The sequence below is a fragment of the Gossypium raimondii genome, chromosome 11 (genome assembly GCF_025698545.1).
Source record: "Gossypium raimondii isolate GPD5lz chromosome 11, ASM2569854v1, whole genome shotgun sequence".
Classification (NCBI taxonomy): domain Eukaryota; kingdom Viridiplantae; phylum Streptophyta; class Magnoliopsida; order Malvales; family Malvaceae; genus Gossypium; species Gossypium raimondii.
In genome coordinates this window covers 10675061-10698012 of record NC_068575.1, presented here as the reverse complement: position 1 = coordinate 10698012, position 22952 = coordinate 10675061, and the positions used below count along the sequence as shown (strand labels likewise).

The following is a 22952-nucleotide window of genomic DNA, read 5'->3' as shown; positions in this document are numbered from 1 at the left end:
GAGGATTAAGGAAAAGCCATATATTTCTACCCTTAGATTACAGTGGGAGAATGATGGTACAACTTTTGCGCCCCAATGGATTAAACTTTGAGGTCTACAGTGGGGGCAACCTGGCTAAATGTTACTTCAAAAAAGTTAATCAAGCAAGAAGGCGTTATAGCACGTCAGTCACAAAGCCTTAATAAACTTCAAGTAATGGCAACCTAAGCGGGATCATTCTCGAAAAAATAAAATTCTGCATTCATGCAAACACCATTCACACATGTCTAGTTAGGAGCATTTGATTCATTTTGATCATGCCATCCTAATCATTAGGCATAATTAGGTCATGTTCCCCAGGGAACAGATCAGTGAAGATCGAAAATAAAGCCTTGCCTCCATCGGTTGTAGTGGAGCTGGTTAAAGATAGCAGATCTTGCCTTCCTGCGTTAACAGTAAAGTAGATCGAAAATAAAGCCTTGCCTCCATCGGTTGCAATGGAGCTGGTTAAAGATAACAGATCTTGCCTTCCTGCGTTAACAACGAAGCAGATCGAAAAAAAACCTTGCCTCCATCAGTTGCAGTGGAGCTGGTTGAAGATAGCAGATCTTGCCTTCCTGCGTTAACAGCGAAGCAGATCGAAAAAAAGCCTTGCCTCCATCGGTTGCAGTGGAGCTGGTTGAAGATAGCAGATCTTGCCTTCCTGCGTTAACAATGAAGCAGATCGAAAAAAAGCCTTGCCTCCATCGGTTGCAGTGGAGCTGGTTGAAGATAGCAGATCTTGCCTTCCTGCGTTAACAGTGAAGCAGATCGAAAAAAGCCTTGCCTCCATCGGTTGCAGTGGAGCTGGTTAAAGCGCGATCTTGCCTTCCTGCGTTAACGCAAGCGCGATCGAAAACAAAGCCTTGCCTCCATCGGTTGCAGTGGAGCTGGTTGAAGATAGCAGATCTTGCCTTCCTGCATTAACAGCGAAGCAAATCGAAAAAAAGCCTTGCCTCCATCGGTTGCAGTGGAGCTGGTTGAAGATAGTAGATCTTGCATTCCTACGTTAACAGCGAAGCAGCTCGAGAAAAAGCCTTGCCTCTATCGGTTGCAGTGGAGCTGGTTGAAGATAGCAGATCTTGCCTTCCTGCGTTAACAGCAAAGCAGATCAGAAAAAGCCTTGCCTCCATCGGTTGCAGTAGAGCTGGTTAAAGAAGCAGATCTTGCCTTCCTATGTTAACAGCGAAGCAGATCGAAAACAAAGTCTTGCCTCCATCGGTTGCAGTGGAGCTAGTTAAAGAAGCAGATCTTGCCTTCCTGCGTTAACAACGAAGCAGATCGAAAAGAAAGCTTTGCCTCCATCGGTTGCAGTGGAGCTGGTTAAAGAAGCAGATCTTGCCTTCCTGCGTTAACAGCGAAGCAGATCAAAAACAAAACCTTGCCTCCATCGGTTGCAGTGGAGCTAGTTGAAGACAACAGATCTTGCCTTTCTGCCTTGACAGCGAAGCAGATCGAAGACACAAACCTTACCTCTCTCGGTTGTAGCAGAGCTGGTTGAAGACAACAGATCTTGCCTTTCTGCGTCGACAGTGAAGTAGATTGAAGACGATAAATCCCATCTCTTTGAGGTTACAGTGGAGTACATTGAAGCCAGTAATTCTATCTCCTCGACGTTGCGGAGTGGGCCAAAGCGCCAATGCCTATACCTCTGAAGTTGCAGTAGGTCGGATTAAATCTATCATATGCAGTGGAACGAAGCAACACAAAGACACAGTGGACTAAAACGAAGCTACTTGAAGAAGAGGAGCACTAGAACAAGTCAAGAATCGATGAGACCGGGAAAATTTGGTCTTTCTTAGTCTTTGTTTCATTCCCGTTACACGACAATGAAGCAAAGAGGGGTAGCTGTACAGCCCAAAATTTACCCGGGGCCTAAACCTAACCCGAAGCCCAAATTAACAAAAACACCCAATACCCCAAAATAGCCCAAAAAGCCCAATTCTCTAAACCCAAATCCCGAATGGCCCAAATCCAAAACAAAAAAGAAAAAAATCTAATCACCCTAACCCTAGCCTAGCGCCGCACCTAGCCTACTTGCCCTCTGCCACCGCCTCTTGCAGCCCCCTGCCCACTTGCCACCGCCACGGTCACGTCGCCACCGCCACAAGCACCTGTAAACAAGTCAAGAGCAACAGTAATATTTGATAGAAAAGAAAAATAGAATAGATTTATTATTTGGCTATAAAAGCCTTCAAAAAGATCGGTAACAAGGGGGATTTTCTTTGATTTTTCTTTTTCCTTTTCTGCAAAAAGCTAAGTTTACTGTAAAACAAGAAGAGTTTTCTCTTCTTTCGTTTGCTACAAACGTTTGAAATAAAGAAGAAAAACAAGTTGAAAAGTTTTTTTTCTTCTTCTCAGATTCGCATTTTTTTATCTCTTATGTTTTATTTATTTTAGATATCAATAATATAAAATAAAAGAGAGGAAAAGGAGAAGAAAATCTCATCTGTGCCACGCCAGAGGAGGAGGAGACGAGCGGTCTCTCCTCATTTTCGGATCTTGGGCTCATCTTTCTCGACGTTCCACCTTGGATCTGTGGTCTAGAGGCAATCGGCTTCAAAAGGGACCGAAAAGATTCGATTTTGTGCCTCCGACCACCCTGCGCGGTGGCCGACGGACGGCGGCCCAATGCTTGGCCAAAGAGGGACCGAGAGAGAGAGATGGACAGCTCCTTTGTTTTTTTTGTGAAAATGTTTTTAAAACTATTTTTTTGTTTATTTTGCTATTTATATAAGAAATGAAACGGCGCCGTTTTGGCCCTCCATGACCCGCGCGGTGACCCGACCCAAGGGGAGGATCCACGTGTTTTCTCCAAATGGGATATTTGCGAACGCAGTCCCTTCAACTTTGCAACGCATTACAATTTGGTCCTTTTTGGTTATTTTCTTTTATTTTTAATTTAACCACAAACTTTTATTTTTGTCTCAATTCGGTCCATTGCAGTGCCGCATTTTGGGGGTTTTGGTTTATTTTCCATTTTGGTCCCTCCTGCTTCGGCGCGTGTTGCAATTTAGTCCTTTTAGTCTCTTTTTGTTTTTAAATTCGCCCAGTATTTTTTATTTTATTTTGATTTAGTCTGTTTTCAACATTTTTTTATTATTTAATTAATTATTTTTAGTATCATTATTGCTGTCATTATTATTATCTTTATTATTATTATATCATTAATATTTTTATTATTGTCATTATTTACTCACTTATGTCTTGTTATTTTTAAATTTTGTTATATATATATATATGCATACTTACATTGTTTTATTTTACGATATACATACTTATATATTTTATTTTATGTAATATATATGTATGCACATACCCATTTTTATTTATATATATACACATACTTATACATATTATTTATATTTCAAAATCTATATTTTTCTTACGTATTTTCTATATTTTATAATTTACATACATATGTTTTTTATATATATCGTAATACATATTAGCTTCGTGTTTCATTTTACCCAATATATCAAAATCCATTTCGAATAAATTAAATCTCGTGTTTAGATATTTGAAAAGTCGTGCCCTAACTTACTGGGTTTCGATTTTCACAATAAATATAAACACGTGAATATTTTCAAATTCAAGTTTTAAACGATATCGGGAATTAAAAAACGATCGTGTCCTAACTTACTGGTCGTGATCCCTTTTTTAATCCAAGATAGTTAAATATCTTTTAAATAAGCATTTTTCATTCGCGTATCGGGAATTCGAGACATTGTGTCCTAACTTACTGATATGATTCTCTTTCTCGAATAACGTGAAATATCCCTTTTTTCCTGAAAATTTTCAAGGTTTTAATACAAGGATCGTATTTTTAAAATTCTTCAAGGTTCTCAATTTTCAACATTAAGTAATCAACTAGGTACCAATTTTTGGTGTATCGAGGGTGCTAATCCTTCCTCGTGCGTAACCGACTCCCGAACCCGTTTTTCTGAATTTCGTGGACCAAACTTGTTGTTTTAATAAAATCAAACCATTTATTAAAAACAACCCCTTTTCGAGGTGATCCAATCACACCTCATAAAAAAAAAGGATTGGTGGTGACTCCCGTTTCTTTTTTCAAAACCCAAGTCGACCCCGTTTTTCATCCAAAAAATGGTGTCAACATATATGAATTTAAATTTAACTCATTTAATCACCTATTCATTTAATTTCATCCAAAAATACCTATTTGGACATTTTTTCACTTTAGCCCCTACAGTTTCACATTTGTTCAATTTAGTCCCTATTTCACAAATACACAAAATTCACACAATTCAATATAACCCAAGCTTAATCAAATTACTATAGTGCCCCTAGCAGCCCAAAACTTCCATTTATTTCACATTTCAACCACTCAATTTGCATATTTCACAATTTAATCCCTATTTGACATTTTTATCAAAAATCAGTTTACAAAACATATTAATCTATCAACAATGATTCATTTTCCATCATCAACATTCAAAAACATCAAGCTATAATCAATGGCAACTCACAAATTCATTAACCAATTCAAAAATTTGGGCATGGGATAGCTAGAACACGAAGCAACGATAATAAAAACGTAAAAATTATCAAAAACTAAGGTCAAACCGTACCTTAATCAAGCTATGTGTGTGTTGAACCCTAAGTGTTCATCAATGGTGTCTTTCTTCTTCAATATTCGGCCAAGGAAGAAAAGATGCACAAAATTTTAGCTTTGTTTTTATTTATTTATCATTAATTTACTTATTTACTATTTTACCATTAAAAACATTAGTAATTACACCAAATGTCGCTCCACTATCATCCACTAACTCATAAATGGACTATTTATCACTTAAGGACCTTTAATATAATTTTCTATAGCTATTAGACACCTTTAGCTTATAGAACACAACTTTTACGCTTTACACGATTTAGTCCTTTTTACCGAATTAAGCATTCAAACAGTAAAAAATTTTTACGAAACTTTCACATATATATATTCATATGCTGTAAATACCAAAAATAATATTAAAAAAAATTTTGACCTCAGATTTGTGGTTCTAAAACCACTGTTCCGATTTAACTAAAATAGGGTTGTTACATGCATCCTTCACCTCTTCAAGTTATGACTTCTTCATGGCCTTTCTCCATGTGGGGCATGGATGTCATTGGTCCGATCTCGCCAAAAGCTTCCAATGGGCATCAATTCATCTTTGTGGTCATCGACTACTTCACGAAGTGGGTAGAAGTCGCTTCTTATGCCAATGTCACAAAGTCGACAGTTAGTAAATTCTTGAAGAAAAAGATCATATGTCGATATGTAATGCCAAAAAACATTATATCTGACAATGAATTAAATTTGAACAACAACACGATAGCAGAAGTCTATAATCAATTCAAGATCAAATACCACAATTCGTCACCATATCGCCTAAAAATGACTAGTGCAGTGGAGGCAGCAAATAAGAGCATTAAGAAGATCGTGGGGAAAATGACAGAGACCTGTAAATATTGGCATAAAAAATTACCATTTGCCCTATATAGTTATTGAACGTCTGTCAGAACCTCTACCGGGGCAATGCCTTTCTCATTGGTTAATGGAATGGAGGCAGTCTTGCCCATTGGAGTCGAGATTCCTTCTCTCTGAGTTTTATCAGAGTTAAAGTTAGATGAAGCAGAATAGATTCAATCTCGATATGATCAGTTGAATTTGATCGAAGAGAAAAGACTAAAAGCTATACGTCACGGTCAGATGTACCAAAGACGAATGATACGAGCTTACAATAAAAAGATTCACCCTAGAGAATTCCATAAGGGGGACCTGGTATTGAAAAGATCCTTCCTATACAAAAGGACTTCAGAGGAAAACGGATGCCAAATTGGGAAGGACCTTATGTGGTAAAGAAAGCCTTTTCTGATGGAGCGCTGATTTTGACTGAGATGGATGGTAAAACCTTCCCAATCCTATAAATTCGGATTCAGTTAAGAAATATTTTACCTAAAAAAAGAATAAAAAAGGAGAGGCCAAGGTGAAAACCCGCAAAAAGCGCATTGAGACCAAAAGGGTTGTGAGTTGAAAACTCGAAAAAGAGCAACTCATACACTGATCGAAAATGAGGGATGTGGTATTCTTGTCCCCTCAAAAGTAACAAGGAGGAGAAACTTTACATTTTGAAGCATCAACGATGTGCTCTAGATCTCCTAGACACATATTAGGCTCAAAATGGTCCTTAAGAAGTTTGTGCGAATAAGCTCATGATGCGATATCTGGGGCACCTAATTTCATTTTACTCACTTTGTGTTTTAGAAATGTTTGCTATTTTGATTAATGTTTTCATTTCGAGCTTTGCTCCCAATAAATTTCAATCTTGTCTATTATTACAACCTTTTTCAAGCATTTTTTTACATTGAAATAGCAATTAATGGACTAACAATATTCAAGTAAAAAGATTTTTGCATATTGCTTTAAATGGCTTCTAAATAGTACAATGACTTGAAACAGGACCACTAGTTAAAACTGACCAAATCTAAGGGCTAGAAATATCTGGGAACGAATAGTCTAAATTGTGATTACTTTTTTAGGTTTTCTGTCAAAGATATCAGATTTGAACAAGAAGGCATGGTAACACATCAGTGATAAAACCTTTACAAATAACGAGCAATGTCAACCTAAGTACTAAAATGGGATCATTCTAAAAAATGTCATTCTATATTCATACAAATATCATTCATATACATCTAGTTAGGAGCATTTGATTCATTCTGATCATAACATCCTAATCATTTGGCATAAAATATAGGCCTATGAAATGGATTCTATAGGTCCTGTTCCCTAGAGAACTGTGTAATAGATCAATGAAAGCATAAATCCTAAACCCTTAAAGTTGTAGTGGGTCAAATTGAATCTGCCATAGCGAATCTTATCTCCCTGAAGTTGCAGTGGAGCAAGATGAAGTTACAAATCCTATATCCCTGAAGTTGCAGTAGATTGGATTGAAGCTACAATTTTTATACCCCTGAAGTTGCAGTGGGTTGGAATGAAACTGCGATTGCGAATCTTATCTCCCTGAAGTTACAGTAGATTGGATTGAAGCTACAATTTTTATACCACTGAAGTTGCAGTGGGTTGGAATGAAACTGCAATTGCGAATCTTATCTCCCTGAAGTTGCAGTAAAGCAAGATGAAGCTACGAATCCTATATCCCTGAAGTTATAGTGGATCAAATTAAAGTTACAATTTCTATACCCTCTGAAGTTGCAGTGAGTTGGAATAAAACTACGATGGTGAATCTTATCTCTCTGAAGTTGCAGTGGAGAAAAATAAAGCTACGAATCCTATATCCCTACAATGGCTCGGGTTGAATCTACAAATCCTATATCCTTGAAGTGGCAGTAGATCAGATTAAAGTTACAATTCTTATACCCCTGAAGTTACAGTAGGTTGGAATGAGGCTACAAATCTATTACCCTTGAAGTTGCAGTGGGTTGGATCGAATTTACCATAACGAATCTTATCCTCCTGAAGTTGCAGTGGAGCAAGATTGAAACTGCATTTCCTATACTTTGAAGTTGCAGTGGGTTAGAATGAAGCTACAACAAAAAATCTTATCTCCTTGAAGTTGCAATGGAGCAAGATGAAGCCGTGATACTAAATCCTGCCTTCCTAAAGTTGTAGCAAAACGGATACAATAAAGCAGAGTAACCAAGGAACTAAAAGAGTAGGTTGCTTGAAAAAGGGAAGCACTAGAGAAGGCGAGATTCAGCGGGACCAGACAGAATTGGTCCCTTTTTAAGGTCTTTGCTCCTTTCCCATTACACGACAATGAGCAAAGAGGGGCAGGTGTAAAGGCCCAAATCCGTCAAGCCCAATAAACAAAACAATAAAATAAAATAAAAACTAGTTCATTTACAAATTGGCCTAGATTACAGGCCCAAACCTAAACTACCCTAACCCTAACCCTAACCCAATGTTACACCAACCTAAGCCCAAAACCTAAAAAAAACTAAGCAAGAAAACCTAGAACACTAAAGCCATCCACACCGCAACCTCCGCCTCATCAGCAGGCTCGTCTCCCAAGGTCTGACGCCTCGTCTGCCCCTTTCATCGAAATGGCAAGGCGTGGCTCCCCAACGCCGTTGACCTTGCCATAGATACCTGCAAAGAAGAAAAACAAAGACAAAAACAGAAGAAAAAAAACAAAAAAAGAAATGATAGAATATTGTAATCAATCAGCTATACAAGCCTAATGAACATATTGTATTTTTACACACAGGCATAAAAGAGAATAGAAAAACTATAATAGTTTAAACAGAAGGTAGTTTTTTTTTCTTTGTTATTTTTTGAATCACTCATATATAAAAAATTTAAATAAATAAGTTTTTTTTTTACCTTTTTCACTGTCGTCGGTGTCTCCTCTAGTCTGAGAGGTTGTCTAATCCTTGGGGATTCGCCTAAGGCAGCAATGGAGAAAGACCAAGAACTGAAATATTCTATTTTTGTCATTGAACTTCGACCGAATTCTAGGGATTTTGACCCCAGATCTGGATTCCCAAGAAGGCAGGGATAAAAACGGTCCGTTGTTGCGATATTCGACCATCGGAGGTGGCGATCTCCGTCGCCAATAACCGATGGCCACGGCAGAGATTCGCCGACACCAAAGCATTACAAGGGAAAGGTTGAGAGAAAAAAAAGGACTTCAAATTTTTTTACAAACTGAATCTGAAATGAATTTCTTTTGGGAATTTTTGGCATATATAGGGGGTCACTATACGACATCGTTTGGGGCAAGTCTCAGAAGCCCTAAAACAACGTCGTTTTGGACACGACTTGAATGTCCGACCCGAACTCCCTTAGATTCGTGTGTTTTTGAAAGGATGGGTTATTTATCATTTTGGCCCTTCTGCCTTTTAGCATGTTTCTAAACTAGTCCTGCATTTTTATTTTATTTTCATTTTTACCCTGTTATTTTGATTTCATTGCAATTTGGTCCTTTGACCTACTGTCAACTTAAGGAAATGATACGGATTGGATTAATTGCCCTCGAAGTCCTTAAATTTTATACTCTATTTTAATTTAATCCTTTATATTTTGTTTCCTTGTAATTTAGGCACTAAATTTTGTTATATTTTCAATTTAGTCATTTACTTCCCTTTTTTCTTATTTATTTCGTAATTAATGCTTTAAGTTCTATTTAAATTTCAATTTAATCCCTCATTTATTTAATTCTTCATTTTATTTATTTTTTACTATTTTATACCCTAAAATTTTATTATGGTTTCGATTTAATCTTTATATTTAATCTTGCCTTTTTTATTTATTTAATTTTCAGCATTTTAATTCCTTATTTATATTTTATCCTTTAATTTACATAACTTTCATTTTTATCCTTAAGTTTCTTAATCATCTCATTTTAGTTCATTTTTGGTTTTTTTAAATGTTGATGTTATTGTTAAATGATTATTTTTGCTATTTAACATTTTATTTTGTCATCACTAATATTTCACAACCATGACCATAGCATTATTACACCTTTTTTATTATTTTACCATTTTTGTCATTACTAATGTTCCACTTATTATTTTACTATTAGTGCCATTATTAAATAGTATTATTAATCAGCTAAAAATTATTCTAACTACCACGTGTTATTATTTTCTTACCATTTTTTGACCACGTAAGCTATTCTATACTATTTTTGTCATTTCCATATTATGCAACATGCTTAAATATTCGTTTATTTTTGTACCAACACTTGAATAAATTAATTGCATATTGCATTAAACGTTATCTTCATTTTTACCCGATGCATAAAAAAGGAATTTTTTTAAACCGAGGCAATGTTCTTTGTTTAGGGATTCGAGAAATAGTGCCATAACTTACGGGGTATGACTTTCTCCTTGAACCAAGATAAACGAGCATCCTTTTAAAATTCAAAATATATAAGACTTAGGTAATAATCAAATAACGAGAATCCTTATTTTTGAGGATTCAAGATATCGTGCTCTAACTTATAGGACATAATCCTTTTCTCGATTGGCTCGAAATAAGAAGACTCTTTCCATAAAATTCAATTTAGTTTGCAATCATGCAAGAAGGGATCGTATCTTAAATTTTCTTTTGAATTTTCAATTTTCGACATCAAAACATCAAGTAATCAACTAGGTACCAATTTTGGGCGTTATGAGAGTGCTCATCCTTCCTCATACGTTATCGACTCTCAAACCCATTTTTCAGATTTTGTAGACCGAAGATTACCGTTTTAGTAAATCTAACGTTTTATTAAAATGACCTAGTTTTGAGGTGATCCAATCACACCTAAATAAAAAAGGATTAGCGGTGACTCCATTTTCGTTTTTAAAATAAAAGTTGATTTCTAAAAAAGGTTTCAACAATTACTATTTTATCAATAGTTTGCTATTAATATTATTCATTATGCATATCATTTTACACTTATTGATCTTTATATTACGAAATTTATTACCAATACTGTTGAGGTAGTTTTTGAGCAGTACTTAGATCAGTACCATCCGGTCGTGGCATTGTTTGCTTAGAAAACTTGCCATGTTTAAGTAGCAAATTTTCGCAACAAAACATTTTTGGGCTTTGAATTTTGTTGATACTTTGGATGTTAGCTAACTCGTCTTTTATATCCAAATTACACATAGCAACATATCTTGGAGATTGATTTAGATTTGGATCGAAGCAATCAACTTCTAAAGTTTGATGGATTAGATCAAATCGGGCAAAACTTGAAAGTATATCCTAAAAATTCAAGGTTTTTCCTAAGGTGATTGAAGATATTTGTTATGCTAATTATCTTGTTTATTTCGAGGTAAATTTGATTATAATTAATATAATATGTTAACAAGTATCAATATCTTATAAAGTATAGGTGAGGTACTGAACTAAGAGCACTTATTATTGTTCCTTGAGGAATGTTTCTTTTTAGTGTATTGTGTGAATAATCAAGTGTATTATTTAATAAAGAGTATTAGACCACAACCCAAGTTTTGTCAAAATTAAATTTTAAAGGAATTTTGGAAGCTTTTAACACTTATAAAAATTTCTAAGCATTTGACCAAATTTGAAAATTACTTTGAAAATAATTTCTCATGGTTTAACATGAAGTTTTACAAAATTTGATTAAGGAAATATTTTGTTATATCAAATCATTTGAAAATCAAAGTTAACATCAATAATAATTAACTAATTAATTAAAATTTTATAAAAATCTAAAAAAATTATTAAACCACTTCGACAATCGATTTTTGTTCAGCTTTTCAATTTTTACCAATTTTATGTAGTTTCCCGATCAATCGATTTAACCCTTTTGCTTGAACTATTATATCGATCAATTTTTAAACCATCCAATCTGATCTTATTCTAGTAATATTAACCACATCAGTAAAGTCAAAAATTATATTCTCTCTAAATATTTATAATACATATCAATGTTTTTAATAAAACAGACAAAAAAGATGACCTATGGGGTGCCTATTTGGAACATATTACGAATTCTTGACATATTTAGAGTAGTCGCGAAGTTGACAAGTCAACTAAGATGAAGATTCTAATCTTCATAGCCATCGGCTAAATCTTTTATACTTGCTGTTTCTTTTGAGCCGTACACAAACAAGAAAAGCCGCAGTTCATTAACACAAGAAAGAACAGAAAAACGAACAAAAGATGGGTGAGGAGCAGCAGAGAATTCAGATTCCTAGAATCAAACTGGGAACTCAAGGACTTGAGGTTAGATTCTGCTCTTCTTACACTACTCATGACAAAGGTTCTCTCTAAATATGCCCTGAATTTTTGTCATTTTTATATCTGTTCGTTCAAGATATGCAGACTGTAGCTGGATTTATTTGTCTCAGTTCTTTTGTTTTGTAGGTTTCAAAGTTGGGGTTTGGCTGTATGGGTCTCACTGGAGGTTACAGTTCTCCAGTCTCTGAAGAAGTTGGGATATCGATTATCAAGCATGCATTCCACAGAGGAATCACTTTCTTTGATACATCTGATATCTATGGACCCAAAACTAATGAAATTTTGGTTGGAAAGGTAGACATGCTTGGACAAGCTGTTTGTATTTTCAAGTCCAATTACCCAAGCTTCTATTATTGTTCTTGTCTCATGAACCTGTAAAACCAAAATTCCTTTTTCAGGCATTGAAGCAGCTACCAAGAGAGAAGGTACAGTTAGCCACAAAGTTCGGTTTCGAAAAACTGGATTCAACTGGTATCAAAATAAACGGTACACCAGAATATGTCCATGCCTCGATCGAGGCTAGCCTAAAGCGCCTAGATGTGGACTATATAGATCTCTACTACCAGCACAGGGTTGACACCAACACTCCTATAGAGGATACTGTAAGTGCTGCAGCTGAAAGCACCATAAGATTATTTGTTCAATACATAATACCAAGTCCTAGATTTTCCTTCTTTCATCTTCTTATTGTGGGGAAACTATCTTTTAACTGGTTGAGCTTTTTCTGACTTTAGATGTCTGAACTCAAGAAGTTAGTGGAAGAGGGGAAAATTAAGTACATAGGTTTATCTGAAGCTAGCCCTGAAACTATAAAGAGAGCACATGCGGTTCATCCTATAAGTGCTTTCCAGACAGAGTGGTCGCTGTGGACTCGTGATATCGAGGATGAAATAGTCCCCCTTTGCAGGTTCGTTCGTGTATCTTGAACCATTGAAACTTAAAAAAAAATGTAAAGTTTACTTCAGATTCGAACTCTAATCTTGCTAGTCGTGTTGATCTATGCAGGGAACTTGGAATTGGGATTGTTCCTTATAGCCCTCTTGGTCGCGGTTTCTTTGGTGGCAAAGGAGTGGTGGAAACTGTGCCTGCAAATAGTCATCTGGTATGGGAACTAACTTATTCATGTCTTTAATCTATCCTTAATCTTTGTATAGAAAGTAAACTAATACCCTCCCAACTTCTACCTTTTAAGCTATATTTCCCAAGGTTTCAAGGAGAAATGTTGAAGTTGGTCAGCATGAAGCCAACACTCGATTCCATACAGGCCATGAAGACCAAGCAAAGCTGAAACAGATGCAAGGGCTGCTGATGCAAGCTCATTTTGTTCATTTTGTTATATTTAGTTGTTGAAATGAGTGTTAGTTCATTTCTAACTAAGTTAGCTTTCGATTGATGTAATTAGCTTATGTATGAGTGTAAACACGCTTTTGTATAAGTTTACAAGCTAAGATTTCAAGTTTCTATGTAATTAGTGGAGGTAGGTAATTACTTGTTGATTTTGACAAGCCTTATGCTTGAGTTATGTCTTGGCTTCAAGCCATTGTTTTATGTATGAATCAAATCGGTTTTGTTCATCAATATTCTCTAAAATTTCCCCACTTATTCTCTTCTTTCTTTAACTCGAAATTGTTTGTTTGCTCGGCAAGTTTGAGGCTTGCTCGACAAGATACTTCTTGAGTCGCTTGATTACGTTGTTGCACCAACAATTGGTATCTAGAGCTTATTTCTTAAGGGACTGTTATACAAATCCATGGCTTCATCAAGCTTTTCACCATTTGCACCTCAAGTATTCAATGGAGAAGGCTATCACATATGGGTGGTCAAAATGAAGACTTACCTGCAGCTTATGATCTGTGGGAGGTGGTCAACTCAGATGTTGAACCGTAACCACTTAGAGGCAATCCAACAATGGCTCGGATCAGCAAAGATGTCGATGAGAGGACCAAGAGGCACAAGGCCATGTCTTGCATTCGAACTCAAAGGTCGATGTGATTTTCACAAGGATTATGGCTGTGAATCACCAAAACAGAACTGGGATAAGTTGCAAGAAGAGTTTCAAGGGAGAGAGGACAAGGCAAAGAAAGATTCATCGAATTTGAGGAGAGATTTTGAGAATTTAAATATGAAGGAAGAAGAAACTGTCAAGCAATATTCTGAAAGGATTATGGCTGTGGTTAATAGCATCAGGCTCCTTGGAGAGCAGTTTAATGAAGCTAGGATAGTGGAGAAAGTAATAGCAACTCGCCGAGAGGTATGAGGCAAAAATCTCATCTCTCGAGGACTCAAGGATCATCCACCATTTCCCCGACCGAGTTGATCAATGCTCTATATGCTCAAGAGCGAGAGGAGAGCAAGTAGACCGGAAGAGCATCAAGAAGGTGCCTTTCAGCAAGGACAACATCGCCTACAAAGGCAAGAAGGCCCGAGAGACAAGCCAAAGAATGATCTTTGCGAAGAGAAGGTCAAACTTGCAAGCCTTTGTAGAAGGGCTGGTCATCCAGAAGAAAAATGCTGGTTCAATCCAGATGCTGTGTGTCTGCATTGTAAGAAGAAGGGTCATGTTGAGAGAGTTTGCAAGAGCAAGACCAAATTAAGACAGAACCAGTCTCAACAGATGAAAGCTGAGGCTCGAGTAGCTAAGGAGGACAGTGACCAAGAGGAGCAAGTCTTTGCTGTGTCATGCTCAGCTACTCAGGAAAGGCTCTCATCTGGTTGGCTCCTAGACAGTGGATGCACCAATCACATGACACCTGATGCTGCAATCTTCAAGTCTTTAGACAGAAACTGTAGAACCAAAGTCAAAATTGGTAATGGGCACTTTATTCAAGTGAAGGCAAAGGTGATGTCTTGATATGCACTCCCACAGTGCCAAAATGATCTCAAATGTGCTCACGGTGCTCGAAATTGTGAAACCTACTCAAAGATAGCTCAATTCTTTGGAGAAAGGTTACTCTGTGGTGTTCAAGGACAAGCGATGCCAAATCGGTGATCCAAGTGGATCCAAACTGATGGCAGTCCCTATGGCTGATAAGAGCTTTGTGGTTGACTGGACAAAGAAGTCAGACATTGCCTACACAGCCACATCAGATGAATCTAAGTTGTGGCATCAAAGGCTGGGACATGCCAACTTCAGATCGATGGCCCGAATGGTCAGAGAAGACCTGGCTGAAAACTTCATCAACTCAGTGGACCATGATGATGTGTGTGAAGTGTGTCAGCTAGGAAAACAGGCCAGATTGCCATTTCCCATGAATCAAGCCTGGAGAGCCTCTGAAAAACTCCAACTGGTGCACACTGATGTGTGTGGCCCTATGAGGACTGAGTCACTAAGTGGAAACAGGTATTTCATACTGTTTGTTGATGATTTCTCTAGATATTGCTGGCTTTACTTCTTAAAACAGAAATCAGAAGTGGCCACTGTGTTTTGGAAGTTTAAAACTGTCACGAGATGTAAACAGTCGCAAGTGAAGACCATAAGGTCTGATAATGGGACTGAGTACACCTCAGCTCAGTTCCAAGCCTTCTGTGATAAGGCAGGCATCAAACACCAGCTTACCAACACTTATACACCTCAACAGAATGGTGTAAGTGAAAGGAAGAATAGGAGCTTAATGGATATGGCCAGGTGCTTAATGATTCAGAAGAATCTGCCTAAAGCACTATAAGCGTAGCGCTTAACACTGCAACATACATTCAAAATAGACTTCCAACCAAGGCTTTGGATCAGAAGACTCCATTCGAGGCCTGGTTTGGCTTCAAGCCATCACTGGCTCATCTGAAGGTCTTTGGATGCATATGTTACACACATGTACCTGCTGTTAAAAGGGACAAATTGTCTGAAAGGGCTCGACCTGGTCTTCTGGTGGGCTACAGCACTGTTAAGAAGGGCTATAGGATCTTGGATCCTTCAACAAACAAAGTGTCAGTAAGCAGGGATGTGGTATTTGATGAAAGGTCATGTTGGAACTGGGAAAGGCATGAACCTGAGGAAGTTTCTGAAGAACTTACAGCAAACCAAGCTGAGCCAGAACAAAGTGTTCCTGAAATGGACATTGATGATGAACCAGTCAGAGGAACAAGATCAATGACTGAGATTTATGAAAGGGCTCATATAGCCATAGCTGAACCAAGTAACTTTGAAGAGGTCAAGCTCGGCAAGAGTGGAAGGTGCAATGGTGAGGAGATCGGCATGATTGAGAAGAACGGACACTGGAATTGGTTGAAAGGCCACCAAAAGGAAGGTGATTGGGGTGAAATGGGTGTACAAAGCCAAGCAGAATCTTGATGGAACCTTGAACAAACCTGAAAGCAAGGTTGGTTGTCAAGGGGTTCATCAGAGGTATGGCTTGGACTACTGGAGACCTTTGCACCAAATGGCGTGCTCGACACCATCGATCTGCTGATTGCCTTAGCAGCCCAGCTCGAATGGAAAATTCATCAACTCGATGTGAAATCAGCCTTTCTGAATGGTTTTTTAGATGAAGACATCTATGTTGAACAACCACAAGGGTTTGAAATAGCTGGGAGAGAGCATATGGTCTACAAATTGAAGAAGGCCCTATATGGCTTAAAACAGGCTCCAAGGGCCTGGTACAGCAGAATCGATGGCTACTTGACTGATCTGGGATTCAATCGAAGCAAGAGTGAGCCAACACTGTATGTCAAGAAGCAAGGGACACAAACACAACTCATTGTGTCCCTATATGTTGATGACCTGTTGGTGACAGGAGGAGATCGAGCAGTGCTGGTTAATTTCAAGACCAAGATGCAAGAGGTGTTTGAAATGTCTGATCTTGGGGAGATGTCCTATTTTCTTGGAATGGAGGTGACTCAAGCACAGAATGGGATATTTTTAAGTCAGAAGAGCTTTGCCACAAAGATTCTGACCAAGTTCTCCATGCAAACAAAGAAACCAACTAAAACACCTTCTTTGTTGGAGAAAAACTATCGAGCCAAGGAGATTTTGAGAAGGTATGTGAAACTACCTACAGGAGTCTAGTTGGTTGTTTGCTATACTTGACTGCCACTAGACCAGACATAATGTATGCTGTAGGATTGCTCTCAAGGTTCTTGCATTGTTGCAATGAGAAGCATTTCAGGCTGCCAAGAGAGTGCTCAGATATGTCAAAGGCACTTTGGACTATGGCTTAAGGTACAAGCAGAAAGGAAATCTAAATCTAGTTGGGTACACCGATAGTGAGAATTTGGATCGATAGATGACATGAAAAGCACCTCGTGGTATGCTTTCAACCTTGGTTCACTATGTTCTCACTGGAGCTCAAGAAGCAAAGTCCGGTGGCACAATCTCTGCTGAAGCGAGTATGTGGCGTGACAAGTGTCATCAACCAAGCCATTTGGCTTAGGAAAATCCTGGCTGATTTGAATATGGATCAAAGGGAAGCAACAGAGATCTTCTGTGACAATCAATCTACTGTTGCAATTGCCAAAAATCCTGTGTTCCATGGAAGAACAAAGCATTTTAGCATTAAGCTATATGTTGTTCGAGAAATGGAGCAAGCTCAGGAAGTGAAGCTAATTCACTGCAATTCAGAGGACCAGCTTGCAGACATTTTGACTAAAGCCCTTAATGTCACAAGGTTTGAGCATTTAAGAAGAAAATTAGGTGTTTGCACCATGCTAACCAAGGAGGAGTGTTGAAGTTGGTCAGCATGAAGCCAACACTCGATTCCATACAGGCCATGAAGACCAAGCAAAGCTGGAACAGATGCAAGGGCTGCTGATGCAAGCTCATTTTGTTCATTTTGTTATATTTAGTTGATGAAATGAGTGTTAGTTCATTTCTAACTAAGTTAGCTTTCTGATTGATGTAATTAGCTTATGTATGAGCTGTAAACACAGTTTTGTATAAGTTTACAAGCTAAGATTTCAAGTTTCTATGTAATTAGTGGAGGTAGGTAATTACTTGTTGATTTTGACAAGCCTTATGCTTGAGTTATGTACTGGCTTCAAGCCATTGTTTTATGTATGAATCAAATCAGTTTTGTTCATCAATATTCTCTAAAATTTCCCCAGCTTATTCTCTTCTTTCTTTAACTCGAAATTGTTTGTTTGCTCAGCAAGTTTCGAGGCTTGCTCGACAAGATACTTGCTGAGTCTGCTTGATTCTGTTGTTGCACCAACAAGAAAACTGGGACAGAAACAAGATGTTGTATTTGAAAGTGGAGAAGTTGGCTGAGAAGCATGGATGTAGCCCTGCACAATTAGCACTTGCCTGGGTTCTTCATCAAGGGGATGATGTAGCACCGATTCCCGGTGAGTCACATTCTGTAATTTTCAACATCTATTTTCTCCTTTCGATGGCCTTGTACCAAGTACCAATGCATATGCCTCGTTTAGATAATAAAACTAGGACCATAGTTTTGACCCTTTCTTTCATTCTTGTTTTCACAGGAACAACAAAGATAAAAAATCTGGATAGTAACATTGATTCAGTAAAAGTAAAGCTCACAGCAGAAGATTTGAAAGAAATTTCTGATGCGGTTCCGATAAATGAGGTAGCAGGTGATGTTTTGCCTGATAGATTTAGTCAATTACACTGGAAGTTTGGTAATACACCACCAAAGGGGAGCAAGGTTTCAACCTGAAAAAACCATGGATGTTAAGTCTGCAGCAAAATATGAGGTTTTGGATGAATGGACTGTCCAACAACTCAAACTATTGAAAAATTGTATCAATGATTTAGTAAGCAATTTGGTTAGAGTACTAATGAAGGGTTGAGTGAGAGTAGAAGCCTGCATTACCAAACCAAAACAAATAAGCAGTTTTGTATTGTGTTTCTGCCTGTAATATGTAGCTAGTAATCTTCCAAGTTATGTAGTTTGAAAATGAACCAGGTTGTTTGTTTATCACCTGAATGCCGCTAGTAACAGCAGCATTATTCTATTAGGTTTCTACTACCTGCTTTACTTGGAGAAATAAAAAAATATCTACTTTTTCCAGAAAATTTAACACGAGTGTATGCGTCCCTTGCTCTAAATCCATTAAAATTATTGATCTCTTTTGTTTCATTTCATATTTACACGAGTAAAATCTGTATCAAATAACAATCTGAAATATCTTTCAAAAGAAAAAACAAAACAATCTATTGCGTTTATACAGAAAAGTATTGAAGATGTTAAAACATATGGACATCGAAGCACCAGTGGTCTAGTGGTAGAATAGTACCCTGCCCGGGTTCGATTCCCGGCTGGTGCATAATGTTGGAGCAATGAAGAAAACTGCGCACCCTTGTGAGGATAGGGTTCATCTCTTTCTCTGATCTAAGTGCGCTCCTTTCCTTTTTCTCGATTTTAGATTCTAAATATCATTTTCCAGGTGAAGAAAAGGAATTTAAGAAAATTCTAATTCTGAATTTCATTGATTTTTTTTTTGAAAAGCAAGTATACTTTAATTTATCATCTCACCTTTCAATTTTACAAAAATAAAAAAGTTAGTCAATTTATCTTTTGCATATAAATTGAAGAATAATTGATTTTCCCTATTCATATATGAATTTCTGAATTGTGGTTTTTTAACCTTGGAATTTAATGGGTAGGTTTTGGTTACGAAATTGGATTAACTTATTAGTTTTGGTAGAGTAAGAGGACCAAATTTAAACAAATTAAAATATAAGAATTAATTCATTAATTTTGTAAAGTTGAAGAAAGATTTTCTGCAATAAACAGTAAAATTTTTACTGTTCATTACAGAGAATCTTACCTTTTGAACAATTTTCTATATTACTTGGGAATATTTACTATTATATATTTTATAATCTATAACTTTTATTTATTTTGTTATTTTAATAAAAAATTCAATTTCTTAATAATTTATATATATTTTTCGTATATAATATTTTTTATTTTTATAACTTTTGCACTTTTATATATTTTATAATTTTTTATATATTTATATGTTTTAAATATAAAACCACCAATTTCATCACTATGAAATGCCATTTAATGAAAACAACCCTCAAAGCATCTGTTGTTACCTTTTAACTATAGACCATTAATTGATTGGAATTTTGATATTTAAGAACATAATTGAATGCAAAATATAATAAAATCTTGATTAACTATTTTAAAAAATTCAAAGTTTGTTTTAGATCAATTCAAAATCTGTACGTATTGATTCGAAAAACATTTTTTATTTAAATAATATATTTAATAAGATTGATATGAGTAACAACTCGCAAAATGATTTAAGATTCAAACTCCATCTTAAACAACTTTTATAAATTTAATTTTATAATTAATAAAATAATTATTATATTAATATATTAATATTAATACTATTAAATAAAATAATTATTTAATTTAAATTTTTTAAAACCCAATGAATGCGGTTACTCATTCTTAGTTAAGAAATTGGGTTAACTGAAATTTGGCCCATTCATTTTTATACTTAAATTTGCAAAAATATAAAATTATTCACTGAGACTCGGAAATGGTACCACATTAGACAACAAAATAAGTTTAATTGTTAAATTTAAATAGTAAAGTAGATAAAAATATAATGTAATTATAATGGAATAAGCCCGCTAATATGCCTTATATCCCAGCTGCAATATGATGAGAGGCTATTCCTCCCGAAACAAAAGGATCAAAACCTTCCACGCCCCACGTCGGATTTACAGGTTGGACCTTGCCAGTTAGTCCATAAGAGTCTGACACCCATATTCCAAGACCAGACAATCCTATTACATGAAATGCGCCAAAGCCAAAGCAAGCCTCTCTTGAGAGAAATAAATGAATTCCAACAATCTGGGCAAATTCAAAGAAGGTTTCCCTGTGCACTCATCACAAAAAATTTCTAGATCCCAATATACCCAATGCCAGATAGCTGCCAAGAAGCACAAGCCAAAAAACACAATATGTGCTCTGGCCACACCTTCGTAACACCAAATACTCAGATTTGTTATAGTCCACCCTGTAATACTCCAGTCACCCCATGAATTGATTATTCCTAAATAAGTCATGAAAGGTATAACAAACATATATTGTCTCCACATTGGATCAAGAACAGGATCAGAGGGATCAAAAACGACTAGTTCATATAGAGCCATTGAACCGGCCCAACTAGCAACCAGAGCCGTATGCATTATATGAACAGAAAGCAAGCGACCGGGATAATTCAATACGATAGTATGGACACGATACCAAGGCAAACTCATGGAAATACCCCTTTATCAACGAAAAATAGATACTATGCGTAACACCCCTAACCCGTGTCCATCACCGGAACAAGGTTATGGAGCATACTAGACTTATCGGACAAATTACAATTAATATACAAATAATTATCAAATATAATATAAAATAATCTTAAAGTCCCTTAGATAAACCCTCGAGGCCCATAATACGAGTTAGGAGTGATTTGGGACTAATTCAGAAACTCGGGGAAATATTTTTTGTGTGCGAACTCAATATAACCCCTTTATAAATCTCTAACCTTCCCTGCAATTTCAACGTCAACCAATTTATAATCAATATGGAAACCAACACATTTTCACATTCAAACATATTTAAATCATGCCTAAAAATTTACTTATCTAATTGATCAACAACATTCATAATATTAGGGGTGTTCAGTCGGTTAACCGACCTGAAATTGTTAAAACCGAATTAACCGACCTCCCAAATTTTTTAACTGTTAACCGAACCAATTTTTTTTTAAAATAATTAACCGAACCGAAATTTTTTTTGGTTAACCAAATTAACAGAAAAATATGTTTTGTTCATTTTTGGTTAAAAATTACCCGAATTACCCAAATTACCCGAAAATTACCCGAATTACCCGAAAATTACCCAAATTACCCGAATTACCCGAATTAAATCACTACATAATTAAAAGCATTACATAAATCTTTAAATCACTACATAATTAAAAATATTACATAAGTCTTTGAATCACTACATAATTAAAAACATTACATAAGTCTTGAATTAACTACATAATTAAAAACATTACATAAGTCTTGAATTTACACATAATTGACATGTAAGTTTCTAACATTCTCCATTTATATCCATGTCATCTCTCCAAAATATCTCCATTTTCATTAAACCTAAAAAAACATGAGCAAAAATTTAGCATATAATAGAAATATACTCATTTAAAAAAAATCAAATAATATAAACAAACGAATAGATTATAAATTAACAAGAATAAGATAGTAGTAAGCATACCCTTCAACTCACGAAAGCTCATGAATCTAGGGTAGGCTCTAATGCATTCCAAGAAATGTCTAAACATTGAATCAATTAAATTAGTAAGAGTGATATGGTAAAAAAATTGAAACTATTAAAATAAAACAATAAACATACCATTTTCAATCTTGTCAAGCTCTTGGATTTGTTCTTCAATCTTTTTTTTGTCTTCTTGTGATGATGATCTTCGAATCCAATCTTTAGTACATACAAGAGCTTGTACAATTTTAGGAGTTAAAGAACTCCTATATTGATCAAGCACACGTCCCCCGGTGCTAAATGTAGACTCTGAAGCAACCGTAGAAACCGGTATAGCTAGCACATCTCTGGCAATTTTTGAAAGAGTGGGAAATCTAGGGCTGTTCACTTTCCACCACAATAAAATATCAAAATCTTCAACAAATTCTTCATTAGCCTCAGCTAGATATTTATCCAACTCAGATGTTTTATCCTCACCACAAATTTCCAACTCACGCTTTTTATACAAAGCTTGCATTCGCCTTTTCATTTTTTGTTGTGGCTCACCAATAGAAACATGTGTTGACACACTCGAACTCGATTGGCTACAAGTACTATGAAGTGGAGGCTTATACTCATCAAAAAATTCATACAAAGATTCCTTCAACTTTTGCATCATTTCACAAGCTTTTTTAGAACTAGACATTTCACTAAGTGCAAATTCAAGATACTTTAGTTTTTGTCTAGGATCTAAAACACAAGCAACAAACATAAGCAAATTCATCTTATCAATATCACCCCAATACTTATAATACTTCTCTTTCATCTTGATGGCCATAACATTGAAATCAATATTACTATTTAACTGAGCATCTCGTAAAAGAATATCAATTTCGGAAAGCTCATCAAAAAAATTATTGGATGTGACATATGAAGTGCCAGATATACGCAAAGTGACTTCATAAAAGTGTTCCAAGAAATCCCTCAATTTTCTAACATTATCCCAATCATCCACACTAGGCCAACCCTCTCCCCTTTCA

General features: G+C 36.1%; 1 protein-coding gene and 1 pseudogene across 1 annotated transcript; one reads left to right on the top strand and one right to left on the bottom strand.

Annotated features, from left to right (window-relative positions):
• The first annotated feature begins 11559 nt into the window (after positions 1-11559).
• On the top strand, positions 11560-18707 carry LOC105804689 (perakine reductase-like). Its single transcript, XM_052624314.1, has 8 exons — positions 11560-11728; positions 11870-12037; positions 12142-12345; positions 12478-12650; positions 12749-12845; positions 12936-12963; positions 17891-18016; positions 18155-18707. The coding sequence occupies exons 1-8, from the start codon at positions 11666-11668 to the stop codon at positions 18346-18348; spliced, it is 1053 nt and encodes a 350-aa protein (XP_052480274.1). The 5' UTR covers positions 11560-11665; the 3' UTR covers positions 18349-18707.
• Positions 18708-20277: 1570 nt separating this feature from the next.
• Positions 20278-20949, bottom strand: LOC128034603 (photosystem II CP47 reaction center protein-like; annotated as a pseudogene).
• Between the last annotated feature and the right edge of the window lie 2003 nt (positions 20950-22952).